This window comes from Corvus kubaryi, unplaced genomic scaffold (genome assembly GCF_017639235.1).
Source record: "Corvus kubaryi isolate FWS band 111438036 unplaced genomic scaffold, C.kubaryi_AGA036_p1.0 134, whole genome shotgun sequence".
Lineage (NCBI taxonomy): Eukaryota > Metazoa > Chordata > Aves > Passeriformes > Corvidae > Corvus > Corvus kubaryi.
Genome location: NW_024580668.1, coordinates 3,890,894 through 3,913,484, shown reverse-complemented (window position 1 = coordinate 3,913,484; position 22,591 = coordinate 3,890,894). Strand labels below are relative to the sequence as shown.

Here is a 22,591-nt window from a genome sequence, read left to right as displayed (position 1 = left end):
AGAGAACTTTACCAACATTAGCAACCATGGGTCTGATCACATCTCACGCTTGGGTGACTGCAGGCATGCTGTGCTCCAAACCCAACAGGAGTTTACTCAAGCAACAAACACACAGAACCACGTCCGTGATTATTTTCAGTCTTGCGTAATTTTCAGAAGAAATAGCAAAACACAGCATAACTCTAATCTTACCAATATGGTTATCACCTGCAATAAAAATGTCACCTCAGTTACTAGCAGTGCTGCTAAGTCACTGGCCTGCCTTGAAGACTTCCATCTGGAGTTATAAATTAAAGACGGTTTATTACAGGAGTGATTTATTGTGTAAACAGATCTTGCTGCTGGCATTTAGGAACACGTAGCTGCCTGCCACTCAGCCAAATTCTTTTATCACACTTGACTGAAGTTCCCAGCCTTGAATTATTAGTTAATAATATTGGAGCAAAAGCATAATTTTTTGTTTAAGTAAACTTTGAAACACAAAAACAGTGGCTTAGCTCCCAGACTTAGTGCTTGCCATAGGCAAAACATTTTTCTCTCAGCACAGGATTTTAATAGAGCAGGAGGAAGATTTGTAACTAATTGTAACACTTCCTGCGTGTATAACTTACCTGATGGCAGGACACAATCTCCTGAGCTGTTCTTCCCTCAAGACCAACAGCCTTCATGCCATAACTGAGCATAGGTCAGTCACACACAGGCAGACATGTCCAAACCTCCAAATGTAAAAGTAACATCCGTGCTTTCCTAATAGGGAAATTTGATACTGTCCCTTCTTTATCATTTCATCTGTTTCATCAACAGTGCTTGAGGGAACCCACGAATTTCCCCCTCAGAGGCACTTGTGGCTAATTTAGAGCAGGTAGTTACTTCACTGAAAGGAATAACCTTGTCTGACAACAATTTCTCAGCATTTAGGGTATTTACAGCAGTGCTGTGATACCAACAGCCAGCAGATGCCAGCACAGCACACAAGCACCAAAAGTGCCTCTTTCATCCTTAAAGGAAGGATGGTGCATGCCTGTCCCAAGTGTGTGGACCCAGAGGAGAAGTGAACTTTCTCTTCGATGTTTCAGTGTCATATATAAAGGATATAAAGTTAATGTTGGATTTAAAGAGACCACTTACTGGAGAAAGGACCATACACTGGTCTAGCAGGTAACTGAATTGTCTCTTCAAAGCTGACTTACTTCCCTATGGAACTCTGCCTGGAATTTCAGGCCTAGTAGATCTGGGTTTTTTTTCCTTTGCATAATGAATTGAGGATTCTTAATATCAGATCTTTTATTTGTGTCAGTGTGCACAAATATGCCACAATCCCTCCAGCACCTCTGCACAGTAGAGTGGACCTTCCAGACATGCCAGGTCCTTGGCTGCCCACATGCAAACAGGTCAGGCAGGAAGAATGAAAGGCCAGGTACTCATGGTGCAAACACTGCAATGCTTCCAAGTACAGATAGTCCTTTTTTTCTGAAACTGTCAGTGCTCCTGCCAGAAACCTTTGCAACACCATAGTCACAGCTTTCTGACGTTATTGAATGATGGAGATCACTTCTGACAGATTTCTTCCAGAGCAGAAAACATTGGTCCCAGAGTGTTCAAAAAATCAGCAGGCAAGTCCTCACTGCCAATGGAGATGGAGCAGGGGGAGTTATTGGGTTCTAGTTCCCCTTCCTCAGTGAATCTGCAAGGTTCACAGAGGTCCCCGTAATCTTCCAGCGTGCTTTGGTAATACACTTTCTAGAGAAGGCAAGAAACAAGGCAAGTCAGCACAAAAGCTCCTTCTGCCCTTTTGAAAATTAAAGGAAATTTTGGCATGCAAATTAGGCAGGAATTTACAGGGAAGGATATGAGTCTTTGTCTGACAAGGAAAAGTTCTACAGAAACTTCCAGCTGCACAAGCTCCAGAGCCTGAACTTTCCCCAGGGTACAAATGAGGCACAAAAGGGAGTTTGTTCTCTCCTGGACCAGAGTTGGCAAGTGACCCTGGCTGGTAGGGCCTGCAGTCTGGCCAAGGAGGCCAAAGGACAGGACTGTAAACATGCAGAGATCAGATAGGGCATGGCCAGAGGAATTAGAATTTCCCTGACAGCACAGAAGTGTAAGAGCAGGTGACAAGACTTTAACCCTGCTTAGGCACAGGAAGCATTTTAGCCCCACTTCTCTCACCTGAAGGGCAATTCAGTCTAGGAAAAAAGGTATTTTCAACAAAGTCTTGAATGTTTTCCCATAAAATATATCCCTTGCTTTCAATTGCAGTGCTTCTGAGATGAGGAGTTGCACTCATTTCTTACCTGAGCCAGTGTTTTGTCCACTATCTCCATGAAGCAATCCAGGTGTCTTGCTTGGGATGACCCATAACCAGTGAAATGGCCATTCTGGAAGACAAGCACAGCATCTCAGGTTTGACCAGCATAAAGTCACCTTCTGACATTTCTTTCACTCACAAATAGCTCCAACTATCTTTCTCTCTGATACATCCATTTCTTTTATTCTGCCTTCTCCAGTTACTCCAACAAGTGATAGTTATTTTCTAATTGAATGATATTGCATTATTCTTCCCACTACTATTAATACCAGACCTAATTCTTGGGCTACCACTTCCCTTGGTATAGAAAAGTACATTTTCATCAAGAACCAGGCAGTTACCTCAGCAATCACTTCTTTTCCAGCTTCCACAGACACAGGTGGTAGAGTAGCACCATGTGTAATACCCAGCCCAGCCTGCACACAGGGAGAGGGATGGTGTTAATAAGGAACTGAACCAAGTGTGAAGGATCACACCTCTGCAGATTATTCCATTTTCCATTTTCATTTGCTTCCTTGTTGCACACACCAGGATGTGTGTGTAGTAGAGTGACAAGAGGTGCTATGCTTCCTCACCTGTCGGATTCACCAGCAGGATGAGGCACCTGGGAAGGTCCTGCTGATACTGAAGAAGGGTAGGAGTGGTAACAGTCTGTCACCAGAGTGGCATTATCCAGCCCATGCAGAGCACAGCTCCCCAGACAGGCTTAGTGGCAAAAAAAGCTTTATTTTGCTCAATACCAAAACCAGAGGAAACATAACTAAAGAGATGATTAGTAGCACATTCAGCTACACTTCACTGGTGGGGTAGTGTCGATATATTCTGTTACACTCACCTCAGAAAAAGAGCTTCTGCTCTCTTCATTGTAGTTGATTAAAGTCTGTTCACCTTCCTGGGGTGGAGCAATGGCTTTGCTTTTAGTCCCTGACCTGTAACACTGGCAAAGCACAATGCTGGAGACTGTAGAGGAGAAAGGGAAAGGAGAAATTGGCACTGGGAATAGATGTGTTTGGCTCAACACAGTGGTGGGAGAGGTTCCCAGCCCAATTCCAAAGGAGCTCTCTTGGGAAACCCCAGCAGTGCAGCTGTACAGATGGAATTCTTGGTTGGAGTGGTGAGACTGAGCAGGCAGACAGGACAGATCATGCACAGGTAACCAGAGGAACAGTGCTGAGATAATCTATTATTTTTTCCTTCAGATAAGGAATCAGCAGTTCTTCTCTCCAACATTAACCAACATGAGCTAGTACAGAGGAACCAGCTCTAGAACAAGGGTAACCCTATGGGAGAATTTCATTACTTTCAGATTGCCAGGACACGGTAAATGTCGAAAAAAGTCAAGTATTTGGTTGTATTCAATGCAAATAAAAATATTTGCTATGTTCTACTAAAGTTTAGCTTAATGACAATTTACATTTTCCAGTCATCATCTAGATGGAAAACAATCATGATTTTAATAGATTTGAGCTCATCAGCTGCAATTGCAGTGAGACCCAGTGGGCAGATGCCAGAGAACCTGCATGTCCAACTTAGGAGTTTGCTTACCCAGTAGTAATAACAAAGCCATCAGTATTATCGCAATGGCACCGCTTCCAAGTCCCACTGCTGCTTGTAGAACTGGTGAATATTTACATGTGTGTCCATCTGGGCAAAAGCAGAGCTTGATGTTTTGGTTCTGCCTTGTTGAAAATCCTTGCCTGTCCTGAATAATGATGGGCACCAAGTAGCTGCCTTGTGGGAGGCTTCTTAACATCAGAAGTTCAACTGACTGCCCTAAAAACACAAGTGAATCATTTCAAGACTCACAGAAAGAAGTCTAATATTCTACAGTCCCTTGTGTTGATAAAGGAAGCTCATTTGCACCCCAGTTTCAAATACTTTTTCCAGCCTTAATGCACCATAGCAAATAGGATTAAATTACATCCCACTTCATCACCTCTCTGAGCCTTCTGGACAGAGATCTGTCCCAGCCTGGCTGCACACTGGCACAGCTCCCTGATAACCTCTGGAATTCCTTAGGCACTTAATCAAATGAAGAAGTGGTTCCTCAGCTGCATTATCCCCCTTTCTGCAGCCTGACCACATTGCTGCTGGTCCTGCCCTCCGCAGAGATGAGGAGCAATGTCACTTTTTACAAACTGCCATAACTTCATATTTTGAAGGCTGTTCTTTCCCATCATTTCAGTCTCACTGAGACTCATCAGTAACAAACCATAAAGGTAAGAGACAGTGAAATAACCAGAGGGCCCACAACTGACAATAAACTCAGGAAGAACACAAAAGGAAGAACTCACCAAAGTTCCTTCCTAATGTCCAGTTACGCTTCACATCTTCAGAGTCCTCAGCCAGCTCAAATGTAAATGGCCCCGAACGTGAATGGGCCAGAGCAGGCTTGGCTTCTATAACGAGAGGTGTCCCTTCTTGTTTGTCACACATGTCTAAAGAAGCAGCCACCAATGATGGCATATGATCATTAATGTCAGACAAGTAAATCAGGATGGTTCCAGTGCCAGTCTGTGGTGGAACGCCTGGGTAGGAGCAAAAGAAACAGAAAAACACAACAGGGTATTGGCAAGTGCCAGTCCATTGGCAGGATCTACCTGGTTTATCCTACCAGTCACACATAGCACAAGGTATGAACATTAGGGTGTTTTATTATCCATTAACCACTTAGATCCTTAGTCTTGCTATCTTTTTATGTTCAACATGCACCTCATCTCACAGTCCAAACACTGCTTGAATATTCTCTGACTGGCTGCTTACCACGATCAGTAGCATGAACAATAATGGTGTACAGGCTGTTGTTCAAAAAAGGGGATTCTTGATCAAATTCTTTTGCCACAGTGAGAACACCAGAGTTCTCATCCACACTCAGCCAACCATCTGGGTCATGGGCTAGTTCATATCTGAAAAAGAAAGGGAAAAATTACAAATTATTATTTTAAATGGATTTTGGGTACCAAACTACACTTGCAAACCTCTTTACATTCCTAAGCTATTATATAATAGCTATATAATATATAAATATATATTCCTATTCTTATTCTGAGAGTTGGAACATCTCCACTTACTTTATCTTATTTGGCACATCATCTGGATATGTGGCAGGGTACTTTCTAAATACCCTCCCAGGCTTCATTGAATCTTCCTTTTGGACAATAAGGATAGGAGGATGAAACCTTGGGGCACGTTGTGACTGTAAGACCTTGATGTTCACAGCTGTGTTTGTGGTTTCCAGATTAGAGATCATCACAATGCCATTTTTACACCAGAAGAAAGGTTCTTCATTTGCTACAGAAATGACAAGTCTCATCTCAGAGTCACCTTCATAGCTGAGAGGCTGAAAACCCAAGACAAAAACAGTTAAATTAGCAGTTATGACCTTTGTTTTGGCAGTCACCTCTGTTACCTGGAGCACAGGTGAGATGAGTTTACCAAGTCAGCTGACTCTGATTGTCACAATAAGACAGGCCACGTGACACATTGTCATGCCCAGCTTATCTATTGCTGTTATCTCCTCACCTTGATAACACTCAGAATGCCTTCATTTGTGGCTGGATCTGTCTTAATGGTGAACTGCTCCTTCTCATTGCCCTTTACTATTCTGTATTTTGCTCTCCACGCTGGAGTGTTGGGAGAATCTTTATCTTCCACTTGGAGCCGTAACACAGCCAGATGTTCTTCTCCTGCTGAAATCTGCAACTGGTACTGGGAAGTAAAAGGAAGGAAATAAGGATGATATCTATCTATCTTACGTAATTTCATCAAAATGGCTTAAGTTTTTGATGGTGCAATGTAGCCACCAGCTTGCCTAACTAGCATTCCGTAGGCAGACTGAGAAATGGCAATTAAATCACCTAAGGAGTGATGAGATGGCAAAAATATGTAATTTGTTTGCCTTTCTTTCTTAAAGTTAACTAGTCACTGGTTGAGAGCTGAAAATTCAGGCTCTTGCCTTCTAATATACAAACAGCATTGTCCTTGCATCACAACTTTTAAAAATGCAATAAAAGGTGATATTCAGAGAGAGGGAACAAATCACAGCTGTGAGAAGGGTCAGAATTTCACTAGATAGGAGCTAATGACAAAGCACAGGCTTCTTGTGTAAACCTGTTTTTGCAAGTGATCTAACATTATTCCCTCAGTCTTCCAAACACGAGGTGGGAGACACTGGTGAAAGTGTTGGCTTTTGTAGGTAACCTTGTACACACTGTTGTAACCCTACTGTATCTCTTCCTGCCCTTCACAACCTCAAATATTTACACAGACCAGTACCTGGCATGACTCAGAACTCTGGATACATGTGCTGGGTTTGGCTGGGATAGTTTATTTAGGATTTTAAAATAGAGAGCAGATTGTAATCATAGAATGGTTTGGGTTGGAGGGGACCCTAAAGGCCACCTAGTTCCAACCCCTGCTGTGGGCAGGGACACCTCTCAGGAGACCAGGTGGTTTAAAGCCCTGCCCATCCTGGTCTTGAACATTTCCAGGGGTGGAGCAACCACCACTGCTCTGGGCAGTCAGCACCTCAGCTTCCCAGATGTCAGAATAAGCTGATCTGTCAACTTCCTTATGTTTCCAGTGAGGCAAAAGCCTTCTCGTGCCATACAGAGAAAATTAACAACATTTAGCGCTTTAAGAGATTTTCATCTGACAGATGAATCTCATTTGCACATGTTTTGTCCTGGTTCTGCAGTTCTGGGGGTTTCTATTTCCACTGCTGAGTGCATTTAGCAGTTGGAAGGACTGAGCTGTATTTAGAAAGTCTCAGTGAAGTAATAACATTTTCCCTTACATTATCGCTAGTAAATACAGGGAGGTGGTTGTTTGCATCTTCAACAGCAATAGTCACTGTTGCAGTAGATGACAGCTGGGGACTTCCATGGTCACTGGCTTTAATCAGAAGCTTGAAAGAGTTGGCAGTCTGAAAAGCAGAAACAAGGAAGTTCCTGAAACTTAGTTCAGAAGCAGTTCCCACATTTTGCCAGCCACAGCTGGATGTGAGACTGTCCTTCCCCTTGTAGCTGGTAACGGTGCAGTGAACACGTACCATATATTAAATGGTGAGAAGATGCTAAATATACATCACCTTATAATCCAGGCAGCCTGACAGAAATATTGATCCTGTGGTAGGATCAATGTTAAATGTGAGCCCATCTGGAGAGGGCATTTGCATTCCTATAGAATAGGACACCTGTGAGTTCACAGTGCCGGCTTCGTCTTTGTCCAAGGCTGTGACTTGGATAACTGGCTCATCTAGGATGAAGAATTGAGATATTAATGGGAGTGTTTAGTCTCAGTGTGGAGTTTCTCAGGCCTGTCTGCAGGCTCTTAAACACACAACTCCTAAGAAAACCTGCAGCTTTTCCTGTGGTCATGGTTATCCCTGTACAGACTCTGGTCACTACTTCATTTGGGTGGCAAATGTTCCTGAAGAGCTGTTAGAGAACAAAATTACCGTGCTTCTGAATTTACTTCATCAAAAACACTTACTATCTTTTCATGTCAGCTCCTGAGGAGTTGACACCACGTGAGTACGCACCCAGACTAAGTCTTTGTATTTCTGAGCAGTGTCTGACCATCTCCTGTGATGCTGGGTGCTTGTGTAGCTTCCAAATCCACAGCTGAGATCAGCCTGCTACAGTCGTGGCTTGCAGTTAAGACAAGGTATCTTGGAATTTTTTCCAGAATGTCTCCAATGATATTCTAGTGTAAATCGAGGTTAATCGGGAAAGGGGTTGAAAGGTAGGAAACAGGAAATTGTCCCTAAACTCATGAGTGTTTAAGTAAAAAGTAGAGAGAGGAATAGATTTAGTAGGAAAGGGATAATAACTATGAAGGAATTAGGATAAGAACCGTCAGTAATAATTGTTGTTGGGGTGGCACTTACCTTCACTGTGGTTCTCTCTTATTGTAGTGCTGTATTCTTCCTTGGAAAACTCTGGTGCATTGTCATTAACATCTTTGACCTTTATCTTGAAAAATATAGGGCGGTCCAACAACTCACCAGATTTTCTGCTCTCAATATCAAAACGAATCTAAATGAGTAGCAACACAGACATCAGAATGAACTGAACAGCACAATTTAGATATCAGAATAGAACAGAAAACCTTCAGTTTTGAAGCTGCTTCCATCAAATTTGCTTAGCATTGGCTTTCAATCACATGGTTAAATCATTATTTCACCTTTCAAAGGTAGTAGATTCATAATGGTCATCCTGGGCCTCAAACAACATTTTTAAAAGTAAAACAATATTTTTACTGGAGCTGGATTATTTGAAATGGCTGCCTAAAAGGCAAGATGTCGTACAGAATACCACATGAAGAGCTATAATTTGGGTACAGTTAATCCACAGAGACACAAATAGACATCATTACAGAATAAACATAAGGAGACCACGACTGAATTATTTTTTTTTCAGGACGAAAACAAACCCACACTCACATATTTCATTCATAAACTTGTTACCACGTTTCTTTCATTGCACTTCCTTCTTGTGAACACTTACCTGCTTTTTAAGGAGAAACATATGCTTCCTCTTATGTAAAGTTCCAGTAATAGAGCTTTGCAGCTCCTCCAGGAACACCCACTTTTTTGTGACACATGACTATCTGCTTGCATTCTCCTGACTGGGAGGTTGTGTTTACAACTCAGTGTTCTGGCCACCAGAGCTGTAACACATTTTGAATTTCAGGACAGCTTTTTAAGTTTTCAGGTTATGATCAGGGGTCATACCAGAAAGGTCAAAAAGGAGCATGTAGATATTTGTGGAAGTTCAAAGAAGCCACAGAGATTTGTAATGAATAGTGATGTGGAATTTAATTGGTCTCTGCTGAGCCAATTGATTTAGCATTTATTCGTGTGTGCAAGGTAAGAAAAGCAGGTCATGAAAATACACATTTAACATTATTATAGGTGTGTCTCATTCCTGTGAAGCACTTAGCCATGAGAGAACAATTAACCTTTGCAGACAGTTAGAAGTGTCCTGTGCAAGTGTGTTACCTGAAAAGCTGGGGTCTTCTCCCTGTCGATGGTGCGATGGACGTACACGTGTCCATTGGCATCATCTTCTATGGAAAACAATCCAACCTCTGGAGGCTCATCTACCCCAGGTCCACTGATTAAATACTTCAGTGATGTATTATATGATTTGTTATCGAACAGCTTTTGAAGAGAGAAGTAGGACAGTGCAACGTAAGCAGGGAAGATGGAAGACAAATAAAAATAATTTAGATCAATTCTCTTTCTGCCCCCCCTTCCCTTTGCAGATGGGGCCTTTCCTGATCTCAGCCAACCCCACAGCTCCCTGTCTGCAGCACCACTGCACAGTGTGCAGGGGGAGCCTCTTACCACTCCCTCTCCATAATCTTCTTTCCCCTGAGTGTCCTTGCAACTTCCCACAGGGAGGACCGGTAAATCCCTCCCACCTCACAGTTCTCCCTATCTCCATGGAAATTAGACAAGTTTGGACAAGTAAGTTTTATAAAGTTGCTGTTTAATGCACACTTCTTGCCTTCTGCTCCCTGAGGTATTTTATTGTACAATTTGAGGTGATGAATGCCTCACTGAGCTTCAAGCAGAACTTTTCCTACAAGGTGGCTTGTACCTGTCCAGCATATTTGGGGAATGGTCCTTTGTCCTCCTCTTGAATAGCAATGGTAGTGATAATCCAGGTCCTTTTTGTTCGCTTCAGAGGTCGAAGACAGTCTGACTGATAAGAATCCATCCCCTGTTGGATAAAGAAGTGGGTTTAGTGTCACAGTTTGCACACTAGCTGTTGTTATCTGTTATTACATAATATTGACTACAAACCTGAATACTCTTTGTTCTGATGGCTTGTCTTAAACTGGAATCTTCAATTTCAGGAGAAAAACTGTCAGCAGCAGGAACCTTGTGAAAAAAAGGAAAGTGATTGTGACAAGTGTGAGTCACTAGAAAACCTTGATGTCTTGTCTGTGAGGAATTTGCTTTCACAGAAACATATTGATCCAGTTTTGACAGTATTGTATTGAATTGTATCTAACTCTTAAGTCCACAAATATTATCATAAATATCATCTATCTCATTCCAAATGAATGCCATGACAGTTTAAGGGCAATTCCTCTGGTCAGACGATGCCAGTCCCCATAAAAATGCTGTGTCCAAACAGATACCAGTCCATGGTATCATCTCTGTGGCTTTTCCCAAATCAAGTATCTCCAGGTTTTTTAAATATTCACTCCTGTCTCTCTGTGTCCAGTGCTCCTTTAGAAATTGTCTGGTATTGACAGGACATGAACTGACTTTTGCAAAAAAGAGTTAAGTCTGGGAGGTATTTCAGAGTCTCAGGGGCTCTGTGGTGTGACTTGAAGTGTTCCAAGCACAGCTGATTTACCAGAAGTAAATCTCTAACTCAGATGAGTAAAGTGAACCACTGAGAATGGTGGCTACACCCAAATTGGCACATTTTGCCTTTTTATAAATGCAAGCTTCCTTCCCTGCCTCAAACACTGCTTTTTACTGGAAATCTTTCACCTCCAAGGACTATGACAGTGCTCAAATTAAATCATTGCCATTAGCTCACAGGTCACTTGGACACCTTTCTCCTCCTTCCCAACACTGTCCTTGAAAATCTTGGGGTTTGTTACTCATCCTATCAAATGTTTGCAAAAGTGGAACAGATCTCTGCCTGCCCAGACTCAGGCAAAGGCCTTTACCCCGTGACTTTATTCTAAAGAAAGAAAACACTTGTAAAACTGTCAGTTTATAAACCTGCTGAGCAATGAATTGGGTTCACCAGTAATGCCTTAGAGCTGTAAAGCTGTTTATACCCAGGAAAAAGCTCTGTCATGTATAAACAGCAAACAAGGCTTCAACTCGGCACTTGCAAGTTGTCTATGTTGGATTTTCTCCAGGTTCAGCCTTGCTGGACCCCCTGAACAGGCTGTTTTCCCCTTTTCTATGTGTAGTCATTTTTAATGATTTTAGAAGCTTTAATGGGTATTTTCTGGCTTCCCCACCCCTCGTGTGTGCCAGCACGGCCATGGCTTGGGGTAAAGCTGTCTCCATTCCAGCCATGGGCACTGCTAGAAAGGAACAACCCAGTACAGGACCATGAATCCCACAGAAACACGCATGGAAATGCCACTGAATTCCTGGGGGGGATGATGATTCACATGGCAGGGTCACCACCAGGCACCAGCATGGTCAGCCAGGTATGAACACTCTGGTACCCCCAGCAGAATGAGCAGAGGGTCCCCATCCCTAGAAAGCCCTTCCCAGAGACCTGAGCCCAGGAGCTGGAACAGAGGAACCGCCTGTTTCGGAGGCACCGTATGGGGACAAACAGACTCACAGAGGGGTTAAGGTGGAGGGGAGCACTGGAGATTACCTGGTCCAGCCTCCCTACTCCAGCAGGTCCCCTCAAGAACACTACTCAGGATTGTGTCCACATGGATTCTGAGTGTTTCCAGGGAAGGAGACTGCATCACCTCTCCATTCAGCCTGTTCCAGGGCCCAGCCACCTGCACAGTGAAGTTTTCCTCATGTTCAGGTGGAGTGTTCTGTTGCCATCTCCTGCCCATTGCCTCTCATCCTATTGCTCAGCACCCCAAGGAGATCCTGGCTCCGTCTTCCTGCCATGCCTCCTGTGCAGCCAGACCCCCTGCCCACATCCCAGCCCACACCCACCTGCAGGAGCAGCAGGATGATGAGCAGCTCCAAGGGGCGCAGCAGGACCATGGGGGATCTGGGAAGACCCTGCCATGGGAGGTGAGAGCATCCAGGTGTAGCAGACATGGGTCTGTGGAACATTGTGTGATGGCTCCCTGCAGCCCAGGGCTTTTCCACCAGCATTTCCACCTGCATCCAGCCCCGTGAGCAGCCCCAGAGGAGCGCAGGTATTTCCACCCCGTCAGACAAAGTGAAAAAACCGAACTGTTGTTTCTGTCAAACTGAACTGACTCCAAGCAAAGCTCAGTCCTCCCGTGGTGTTGGGTTGCTTCAGTCAGTCTGCACCTGCCACCTCCACACACAATAAATGGGCTATGGCTGCAATTTTATTGCCATTTTACAACTAACAGTAAACACGTGTCTTGATTCAACAGTTCCTTGGAAATGCCATTCCCTAATAACTTCACCGTTGTTTGCTAATAATAAACACACAGCTTTACTTTCAACAGGAGCTGGGTTTATCTGGGTTTATGCCCAGGAGAGCTGCTTCTCTATGATTTCAGACTTTGAAACGAGAGCGAGTTCTGCAAAGCTTATTTGAAAGCTGATATAACAACCCCAGAGTGTCCTCTTCCACCCAAAAGCCATCACACAAGTGTGTTAGTTTGAAAACAAACCAGTGAGAGATCGCAAGCCAGAATTATAATTTAATAGGAAAATTAAAATAAATGCAATAGTACAAGAACGCTGACAGAGTCAGGATAAAACCTGACACTCCGTTAGTCAGGGTGGTGGTAGCAGTCCAAATGAAGTGGTCCCATTGAAGCAGTGATCCTGTAGAAAAGGGTCTGATCTTCACCTGAAGGTCTAGTGGTAGAGCTCTTGTCCTCTGGGAGTCCCATAGATAAGGGCTGCTTATGCAGTTCCAAACCCCAGATTCTATCCCAGTGGGAATGCTTGGCTCCTCCCCCTGGCCAGAGCATCTCACAATGGGATGATGTCATTCTATGAGTCACGTGGTGGGTCCTTGATTGCCCATTAAACAGAGACAGCACCTGGAGGGAGCTTATCAGGGATGAGTCATGGTAGGAGATAACGATCACTGCCCCACCCAGTTTAACAGCTGGTGAAGATGATCACAGAATACTGCTATTGGTTACATCTTACATTGTAACCTAGGACAGCAAGGATGAACAAAAACATGCTTTACATAAAACTACATAAAGAAGCAGGAAATTAAAAATTAAGAAACAGAGTGCCAAAGAGCAGGGGGAAGGTTCTGGCTTCTTTCAAAACACCTCTTGCAGTATTTTCCATTCTCCTGATTTGCTTTTACTGGGCATAAGGTTTATTCTCTTTTAGAAGTGGAAAAGAATGAATTTTGACTTCTGGAAGTTGTGAAAGGAAGAATTATGGAAGAACTGATCTGTTCAGGTGAGAAGAAAAGCAATAGATCATGTCAAATAGGCCACGATGGTAACTGAGTGTGGGAAGGCAGGCAGGAGGGATCTTCTGAGACTCACAAACAACAGCAACAGGTTAAATAGCAGTGCAGGGCAGGAAGGCTTGGACATCAGGAAAACCTCAAATAGCAGAAGGTTCTGATTGTAAAATTCTTTTGTGATACCTCACAGAGGAGCTTTGTAAAGCTTACTATAAAGATTACAGAAATAGCAAATCAAAGGGATTTTTCAGCAACAGAAAGTTCTGGGGTTTCCCCTTTCAATCTCCATTTATTTTCCTCTGGATTAGCCTCAGCTGAACACTTGAAAACAAGTTATACCCGTTCTGTACTCCGGGAGAAATCCAGTCCGGGTTTTCCCTGAATCCACTCCGTACTCCGGGAAAAATCCCATCCGGGTTTTCTCTGAAGCCATTCCGTACGCCAGGAAAAATCCCATCCGGGTTTTCCCCCATTCCACACTCCAGGAAAAGTCCAGTCCGGGTTTTTCCCCCATTCCGTACTCCAGGAAAAATCCCGTCCGGGTTTTTCCCCAGCCTGCATCCCGGATGGAATTGTCCCGTTTTTCATGGCTCCCCGTGTCCGGCAGGAGCCGGGGTGTGCTGAGCTGCACCCTCCACCCGACACTGCAGCACTGGAACTTTCTCCAAGAAAATTCAATGGTGCCATCCTGAGAGAAGACAAAACTCAGCAACAAACAGAGCAGTATCTCACTTTTAATGTAGCAAATATACGGTACCTTTGAATTACAAGATCACTTTTCCATGGAATTACTAGCAAAAATATCCACAAAAAATTCAAATAAATAAGAACACATGAATACCAACATCAAAAGCTGGGCTGCAAATCCTCAGTTAATGAAATTCAGTCCTTCCAGCGTGATCTGTTTATTTTTCAAATGAAAACCCACTAATGCAATGGGAGCAACAAAGGCTCAACACCTTTAAAATAAGGCAAAACCCAGTACATTCTAGGCAATTTCATACTGTAGAAATTTAAAGTGTAATATCAGCTCCAAAAAAAGGTAGCACATACTGGCTGAAAAAACTGTCAAAATTCTCTCAGAGTTCTAAGAAGATCCTGTAAATAGCAAATACAAGGTAACAGTTACCTCAAAGAACAATGAATGAAACACAGAAAGGACATGAACAGTGACGGGATTAGGGCAGATTTCAGCAGTCTGGAGTCAAACAGGACAGTTTAGCCCAATGAAATCAGCACAAGCCTCCTCACAGCATTATTCTGCTGTATCCAACTGAAAATGCGGTGGGAGAGGAGGCAGGGCAGGTAAAACTTTAACTGCCCTCAGTATGAGATGCAAGCAATGGAGAAAAAAGGAACATGTCAAGAGAAAAACAGTATTGCTTTAAATTTCTTCGTGTGATGCACTAAAAATACATTAGCATTACTAAGGAAAGCAGTTTATACATTTTGGAGTAAAATTCTGTTTCTTCACATCTAACAGGGTCATTTCACTGAAAACAACTGAGTTGTTCAAAGTTTATATGCATGTAACTCAAGTAAAATTTGCCTGTTTATTTAAAATGCAACCTGAGCATATTTGTTCTGCAGGTAATACTGCAGAACACAAAACCTTTACATTCTCTAGCAAAAAAAGTAAGTCACTCTAAATATCTCACATCACAATAACCTGTTCTTCAAGAAGCATCACCAGTGCTAGGCTCAGATCCGCAAGATTGTATTGCTAAACCTTGCAAAAAAAAAAGGATAATAACCACACAAACAATGTGCTGTGGACGTATCTTAATTAATTTTAAATTGAGTATATTTGATGCAATAAATTTTCTGCTCTGTTTAGAAGTGCTTCTAAAGACAATATCCAGCAATACAAAATGAAAGAAACATAAACCATAGTCCTCTTCATAAAAGGAGCTCTTTCCCTCTGTAGGCCCAGGATATGGTGAAGTTACAACGGATACGTAATAAAACCCAACCCTTGCAGGTCTGCTCAGGCCAAGAGCTGTTGTTGAGGCAAACACAGAATTTCTGGTTTTGTGTGTGAATAGAGACAAGCATGTCAGAAATAGCAAATCACTGACAGAAATGAGACTGGTGTGATTATCATGGGAGACAAACTTAATTGGCCAGATCCCACACGGACACGGAGCCCAAAGGTGAACAAGTTTTCAGACTTCTTTAAAGCTGCATCACCGCTTCCACCTGCTTCACTTTTTAGTCTCCAACAACAGACTGATGTCCATAAGATGACAAACACTACACTAAAACCTTCCTACCTCTGTGACAAAACCTTTTTCCCAGTGCCAATCACCTTTGCTCTGGTCACAGCTGGTTGAAATAGGGTTTATTTATCTTTTAAGAAGTGCTCATGCAAAATGTGCCTGTATCTACATGCCCTCCTTACAAGCCAGGAAAGCTTCAATTTAGATAATTTAGCATCCAGCAATATTCAGTGCTACAACAACATGCTGAATTATTTACTGTATCTAACAGAATTTGGTTTAAAAAACTGCTATTCTATTATTGCCTGGATCCTGCTCACCTCAGGTTTGGTGCTTTTGACAGTGAACTAGAATAGTGCATTAAATGCCTCATTACTGGCAAAGCAGCCCTCCTATTTTTCACTTCTGTTCATGTGATTAAGGAAAACTTGACTAAGGCAGGCTTGCAGAATTTGGCCAGAGCTTGAAACACTACCACTGGGTGCTGGAACCTTTCATCTAAAAAAGCTGAAATACATGAGGCTGGACCAAAACAAAAGGGTGAAACAGCAACACTGGGATGTGCTGGTCCTCTGCAGCTGCTGGTGTTCAGTCCCATCCTGAGTGCCACCACACCTCAGACACAGCCAACTTCTCTGGTCTTTGAGCACGTAAGATTAAGTTTCACTTGAATTGCATAGAGCTGAATGTACATGCAACTACAATTCATATTAAGTGTAACTTTACAAATACTGATTCTGGAAATGTAATGGTGTCTTTTACATTCGTTTCCTTTACCAATTCAAAATTTCACGTTTGGTCTGCAGTAGACTAGGAAAAAAAACCCTAAAAATATTTCTTGGACTATTCCTGAGCAACGTTTTTATGTACTGTAAAATATTCTACTTTATTACTACATTTCTTAATATTCTCACTTTTTAAACTACATATAAATCCATGCTTTGAAATTTTACAAAGCTAAAGATCTGGTAGGCACAATGAAAGATAGAAACAGCTAAGCATCTTAAAACCAAGATGAGCTCACCAAGAGAAGTGCAATTTAGCTATATACATAATGTACTCTTCAGTATTTGCTACTTTTTCATTTTTTTATCACAACATGAAGGATCCACTTGCAGAATCTGGTCCATCAGACCTCAGCTCACTTCTCATGAAGATTGTGACTGGTGGTTGAGGAGGAAAATATGCTGACCAGGATTTTAAAATGAAAGTAAAAAACATTCTTTAGAATTTCGTGTTAACATGATCCTGTCCTCAGCTGCTGTGATTGATTTGAAATCATAACAGATGAGCTGACACTTGAATATTCTCTGAACTGTCCTTTGTATTCTCTTGGATCTCACAGACACGAGAGAAGACAGAAGGCCCAAAGACAGGACCCAATCCTGGTTGTACAATTTCTTTGTGTAGGACATTTCCCCATCTCACCTCCCTAAACATTAAGAAGCCAAGCTAGACTGGACCACAGGATAGATAAGAGTCATCTTAGGTGACTGAAAATATGTATTCTCTGTATCAAAATACATCTTTACTTGAACTTACAACCTTTAAATCCTTCCCTTAAGAGTCTGCCTTTTATGTTTTGAGAGGCTACCACTTCTGCAATTCAGACCATACAGTCTCTGCTAAAAGCCTTAGCTGCATTACTCAAATATATCCATGTGCAGTTTGAAATTTGGTCATTTCCCCTAAATGACAAAAACCATCAAGGCCTACAAAATGAACTTCCAGGAAAACTGTCTGTAAACACAGTGAAGATTCCAGGGTATAAAAATACACATTCCATTTTCTTAATCTGTCATTATTGAAGCTGTCTGGTCCCTAATACTTTGTCTTAAAAAGAATTCTTTCTGCATTAAAATATTTCAAAACATTATCTCCATTCTTCTTCTTCTTCTCAAAAAAATATCTATTTCATAAAAAAAATCCAATTCATCATCTTCTGTGAAGAATTAGAGTTGACTTTGCATAGATAACAGGCTCCATTATTTTATAAAAACAGCTGAGCCATTTCCATCAGAAAACACCACAATCAAACCTGTCTTACAAAAAGCACAGGTGGGCAAGGAAAAAGAGCGTGAACCCTATTCCCTCACACACAGCAGGGTAAGCACAAGGAACACCTCAGACTTCAAATGGCGCAGACAGGACGTTCTATACTTCTCTAAACTTCACACTGTGCTATTGTTATCTTCATTGAGCAATTACAAATATTTTTGAGGAAAGACCAATGGAAGACACTTCCCTTCAGGGAAAACATTTCCTGCTGGCTTAAGATCAAATGTATAGAAATGAGCAGTGCTGACTCAGAACCACGTGTCAGGAACACATTTTTCTCAGGATCTTCCTATGAAGAAAAAAAAAATTCTTCTGCACTGGCCAGATGCTTTCTAGCAGTCAAGAAGCATCAATATTCACTAATGAGTTTTCCCTCACTGAAACTTGCGTGGCATTTGCTTTGTGCCATTTGTTTTTATTTTCCTGTCCGCTGTTGGTTTTTTAGGAGGAACATAATTGCTGGCATTGCCATTTTTCTTTGGATTTGTACACGTGTATGTTTTTAAGCCTTTGATGGGAGCAGCTGCACCATGGAATGCTGGGGCTTGCTTGGGGGGTCTGATGTTACCAACACTTTGGATTTTAGAGCTGCTCTCAGGGGACTGCAGACTGAGAAGCTGCTGCTTTGCAGCTGGTTTCTTTTTCAGTTCACTCCTTATATCACCAGTTTGCCTCTGAGAAGATGCTGCACATCCCATTCTCTCAGGAAGTTTCAGGTGACCTGGATGGGAACGTACCTGGCGACTCTCCTCAGAGTATGGATCTGCCCTGTGCCCCAAACAGCTCCTGGGCAGCCTGGTGGCACTTTCCTGGGGCATTGCCTGCCTGCTGGGCACAGGGCTGAGCAAGGCTTTGCCTTTTCCAGGGCTCTTGAGGGCACGGGTGGAGCCAGGGGCAGTCTGGGGCCGGGCTTTGGCAGCTTTGCCCTTCTCACTCTGCACTGTCTGCATCTGCAGCCATTCCAGCTGCACCAGGCGCTCGATGTATTTCTCCAGCGATCCCGTGGGCTTGGGGCGGAAATCCGTCTTCCCTTCCACATGGACAAAGATGGCCAGCTGCTTCAGGTCCCACGAGTTGAAAGGGGGTGGGAGGAAGTCGGGGTAGTAATATTCAGATTCTTTAAATCCCATTTCAGGGACGTGTTCCAAACAAACTGGGTCGATTTCTTCAGCTCTGAGGATGAGTTCTGGTGGTGTGCAGGGAGAGGGGGGAATGGGAATCCTTTCTGAGTCAGAGAGGTCACTGGCACTATCATCTTCAGCATCTTCTTTAATAATTTGTACTGATTCAAAATCAAGAAACATTTCACCTACAGATGCTTCTTGCCATTTCGAAGAGCCTGGACTGGCTTCAGCATATTCTCCATGACTCTTTCCCAACTGTTCTTTTTTACTGCAATAAAAATGCTGCATTGGGACATCCTTAGCCCTACAGAAGCTTCCTTGTGTGCTGCCCTTTGTGCCAGGGGGGATCCTGTGCAGGAAGGAATCATTTTGCCTTCCTTCTGGTAGACTCCTCTTTGGTCCTTGTGCACTGTGCAGAGAGGTGCAAACACTCGGGATCCTAAAGGAAAAGGAAGATCATGTCCTGTTAGCATGGTCAGTGCCTTTGAACAGCAGCTTACAAAGGTCTTGCCACCCCTTCAAGGACGGGGATCTACAAGAGGGAAGCTAAAACTGGCACAGAAACCTAGTAATAGGAGAAATTAATAATTGCTGGTAGAGATAACAGTGCCTACTACTGATCTTGGGGGTTTTTTTTAGTTCTGATTTTGCCTGAGAACTCACAAAAGCAGGATAGCAAGTTTCCATTTTGATAACTTAGATTTGTTGTTCTCATAAATGCTGAACTTTGGGCCAGTGAAGTCAAATGCAAACCACAGCAGCCACAATTTCATCACAAGCATTTTGTACACCAGTTTGAAATGACTACAAATAAAACAGATTATCTTAACATAAAAGTACCTTTTTGAGTGATTATTGCCATCCAGCTGGTTCCTTCCCTTCTTAAAAACACTTGGTTGGTGACCATCTTGAGTGTCATGGGAAATCTGAAGGGTTATGAAAGTTTGTGATGTTAGTGAGAAGCTGGCTTAGAGTAGGTACCCTTTTTATGTTAGAAAAAGGGACTATTTACCTTTTCAATGGCACTTGATACGTTTTTGCCTAATCTTCCAGGAGGAGATTTCGCATAAGAAATTGGTTTATTTAGTCCTTTGGTGCTGGGATGGCTTTTTCCATTACTGTAACCACAAAGGATTAAATAGAATATCAGATATAAATAGCAGCATATATGGGTGTCAGAATGGAAATAGAATAGAAGCTTAGAGTGCAACTGAGTTTAAAAAAGGGTTGATTGCAGTTATTCTTAGACTTAAAGTTCATCACAACTATGCCATGGCCACTTTTTACTTTTCATAGTACTAAGGCACTGCTGTATTTTTAATATTATTAATGTAAAAGTGACTAATTCTATCAGATGGTATAATAATAGAATGTAGCTCTTATATAGAATCCTCTGTCAGAGGATCCCAAAGTTCCTTTGAAGATAATAAATATTACAGACTAGATATTTAACTACTGATTTCTACAGTACCTGATAGATGCTCCCATTGCAATTTACCAAAATTAATTATAAAGTACAATATGAAGGTCACTGCAAGCCAAATCTTGTTTGTCTTTCTCATTTGCATATTCCCAACAAAATTTAAAGGATTATTCCTTTGAAGATGAGTGGAAGTGAACAGGGAGCATAAGGTCTATTCTGATATTAATACGAACTATTTCCCAACGAAGGCATTAAAAAATCACTATTTCATGTTATAATGGGGTTGTGAAAATATTATTATGAGAAAAAGCTCATATGCGAGCAGAAGGAATGGCATTACTGATCTGGGCAGCTTAGAACTAAAATATACTTCCATAATTAAACCAGATAAATTTCTGCATAAACACACAGAATAAATAAATAAATCAGCATATTCTGTATGAATAAGAAGAGTGTTTGTTCTACAAACAGGAAATAATACTGATTTCCAAATGGAAAGCTTTAAAATATCATTTAAGAACAGGAATAATCAAACTGTGCCATCCTGTCTAATCTAGCTTTACTGCAGTTCTGTTAATTTGCCAGGCTGTACATCTCGTTCTCAGTTTTTATGTCAGTATAGCCAGATTTTGTTTTTAAAAACACATGATTTCACAAATTCAAGAGCTTATAAAAGAATGAAACTAAGTCCTGTGCCTCCAGCATTGCTGCAGTCACCTCTGTGACCTTATGACCTGCACAATCATCCTGCACAATCATTTCTGTCCCTGGGATCAGGGGAGAGGATGGCAGTGGGAACAGGACAGCCAGGCACTTATTAACTAAGCCACATTACGTTGACATTTCTGTAACCATAAAAAGAGAAATTAAGTTCCTTACTTTACCATTCCTTTGTGGTTTTCATTGGTGTGGCTGTGGCTTTCCTTCTGCTGTGTCTCTCTGTGCAGTAATAAGGGATATTCCTGAATGCCTGGTCCCATTATTCCTCTTTCCACAGGGTATCTGCCCCTTTAATGTTACATAATCTTCAAACGGCTCCAGTCTTTTGGCTTTGCAAGATTCAGTGTATCCAATGCAGACATCCCCACGTCCTGGAGATGCAGCCAACAACCAAAATCCTCCCGATGTGATTCTATTTTTAAAGCGGTAAGATAAACATAATCAGCTACCAAACTGTACTGGAAAACAGTCTCCTCCCCCAGCACTCGCTTAGTGGGAAGCAGCATCGTTCAATTTACTATTCCCAATCTATGGAAATACCTGAGGGTACGGCTGTGCTCCCAGAGCTTCCCGTGCAGTGTCATGTGCTCATCCCCATCCCCATCCCCACCGCTCAGCCTGCGCAGTTCCAAGGGCTGCCTGGATCCGGGCGTCACAGCCCAACGGGGTGGGTGTTCCTGGTCCCAATTTATGGAGAGCAGATGATCAACCCCCTGCGCGCTGTGCGAGCTGAGCTGTCCTTTTTCTGTCAAAAAATGCGCTCTTCCGATATTCTTATAGGCAAATTTTGTATCCAGTACCTTTTTTCTTTTTCCAAAACAAATGTCTCATCAGCTCCTACTAAAAATACCCAGAGCAGCATCCATAGCTTTCTCTTACTTCTCAGGAGCTGCATTCCCGTACCAGGGAACTGCACGGTTCCAGGGGTGCACAGTGGTCCGCAAATGTGACAGGTGACAAACAGGTCTCCTGGCCCACCTTTACTTCTATTGCAGTGCTGTTTATGTATTTATAGTCACATTAACGCTCGTAGCTATTTACACTTGATCCCGTCCTATCCCTCAAACGCTTTCCCGCATCCTGCCCCAGCCGCGCTCAGCGGAGCCGGGCCCCGGAGCGCCGCAGTCCGGCACCCGCACGGAGCAGAGCAGCGGCCGCGAGGGGCCAGCGCCGGGCGGGCAGTGCCCGGGATGGTGGCAGGCTGTGTCCTCAGCTATGGCAGGCAGTGCCCGCGGTGGACGGCAGCAGTGCCAGCAGGAGCAGGCTGTGCCCGCAGCGATGGCAGCTGTGCCCACAGCGCCTGCCGAGCCGGGCCCGCTGCGCTCCCTCCCGGGAGGCACCGGCGACTCCCGCCGCCGCTGTCACCGCGCTCCGCAAGGGCCGCTCCTTCACTCAGTGGCCGACCCCGCATTCCCCGGCGATCCTCACCCCCACTCCGGTACCTGCCTTTCCTCCGCGTCCGTCGCCAGCGGCAGCGGGGGCGGGCGGCAGCAGCGCCGCCCGAGCGCAGAGCCTGGGGGCCGGGCCGAGGCGGGGCGGGGGAAGTGGCCCTGCGCCTGCGCCGCGCGTGCGGAGCGGAGCGGCCGCGGTGTCGGCCCGGGGGTCGGGGCTGCCCCCCGCGGCCGGCGGGTCGGGCTGCAGCG

General features: G+C 43.4%; 2 protein-coding genes across 7 annotated transcripts; both read right to left on the bottom strand.

Annotated features, from left to right (window-relative positions):
• Positions 1-508: 508 nt before the first annotated feature.
• On the bottom strand, positions 509-12,678 carry CDH26 (cadherin 26). Its single transcript, XM_042046035.1, has 15 exons — positions 10,122-12,678; positions 9,916-10,038; positions 9,312-9,473; positions 8,199-8,346; positions 7,398-7,564; positions 7,104-7,232; positions 5,831-6,016; positions 5,380-5,648; positions 5,072-5,214; positions 4,603-4,836; positions 3,854-4,081; positions 3,144-3,268; positions 2,650-2,724; positions 2,295-2,378; positions 509-1,740 (listed from the first exon to the last, which is right to left on the bottom strand). Exons 2-15 carry the CDS (start codon positions 10,033-10,035, stop codon positions 1,549-1,551), a joined length of 2,262 nt encoding a protein of 753 aa, XP_041901969.1. The 5' UTR covers positions 10,036-10,038; positions 10,122-12,678; the 3' UTR covers positions 509-1,548.
• Positions 12,679-14,118: 1,440 nt separating this feature from the next.
• FAM217B (family with sequence similarity 217 member B) lies at positions 14,119-22,492 on the bottom strand. 6 transcript variants are annotated; one of them, XM_042045987.1, is made up of 5 exons: positions 22,391-22,491; positions 21,108-21,360; positions 19,818-19,923; positions 19,646-19,731; positions 14,119-19,244 (listed from the first exon to the last, which is right to left on the bottom strand). In XM_042045987.1, exons 2-5 carry the CDS (start codon positions 21,206-21,208, stop codon positions 18,056-18,058), a joined length of 1,482 nt encoding a protein of 493 aa, XP_041901921.1. In that variant the 5' UTR covers positions 21,209-21,360; positions 22,391-22,491; the 3' UTR covers positions 14,119-18,055. The 6 variants fall into 6 exon arrangements, with proteins under 6 accessions (XP_041901921.1, XP_041901949.1, XP_041901940.1 ...); XM_042046015.1 differs by having other exon boundaries at positions 21,113-21,360; XM_042046006.1 differs by having other exon boundaries at positions 21,108-21,319; positions 22,391-22,459.
• Between the last annotated feature and the right edge of the window lie 99 nt (positions 22,493-22,591).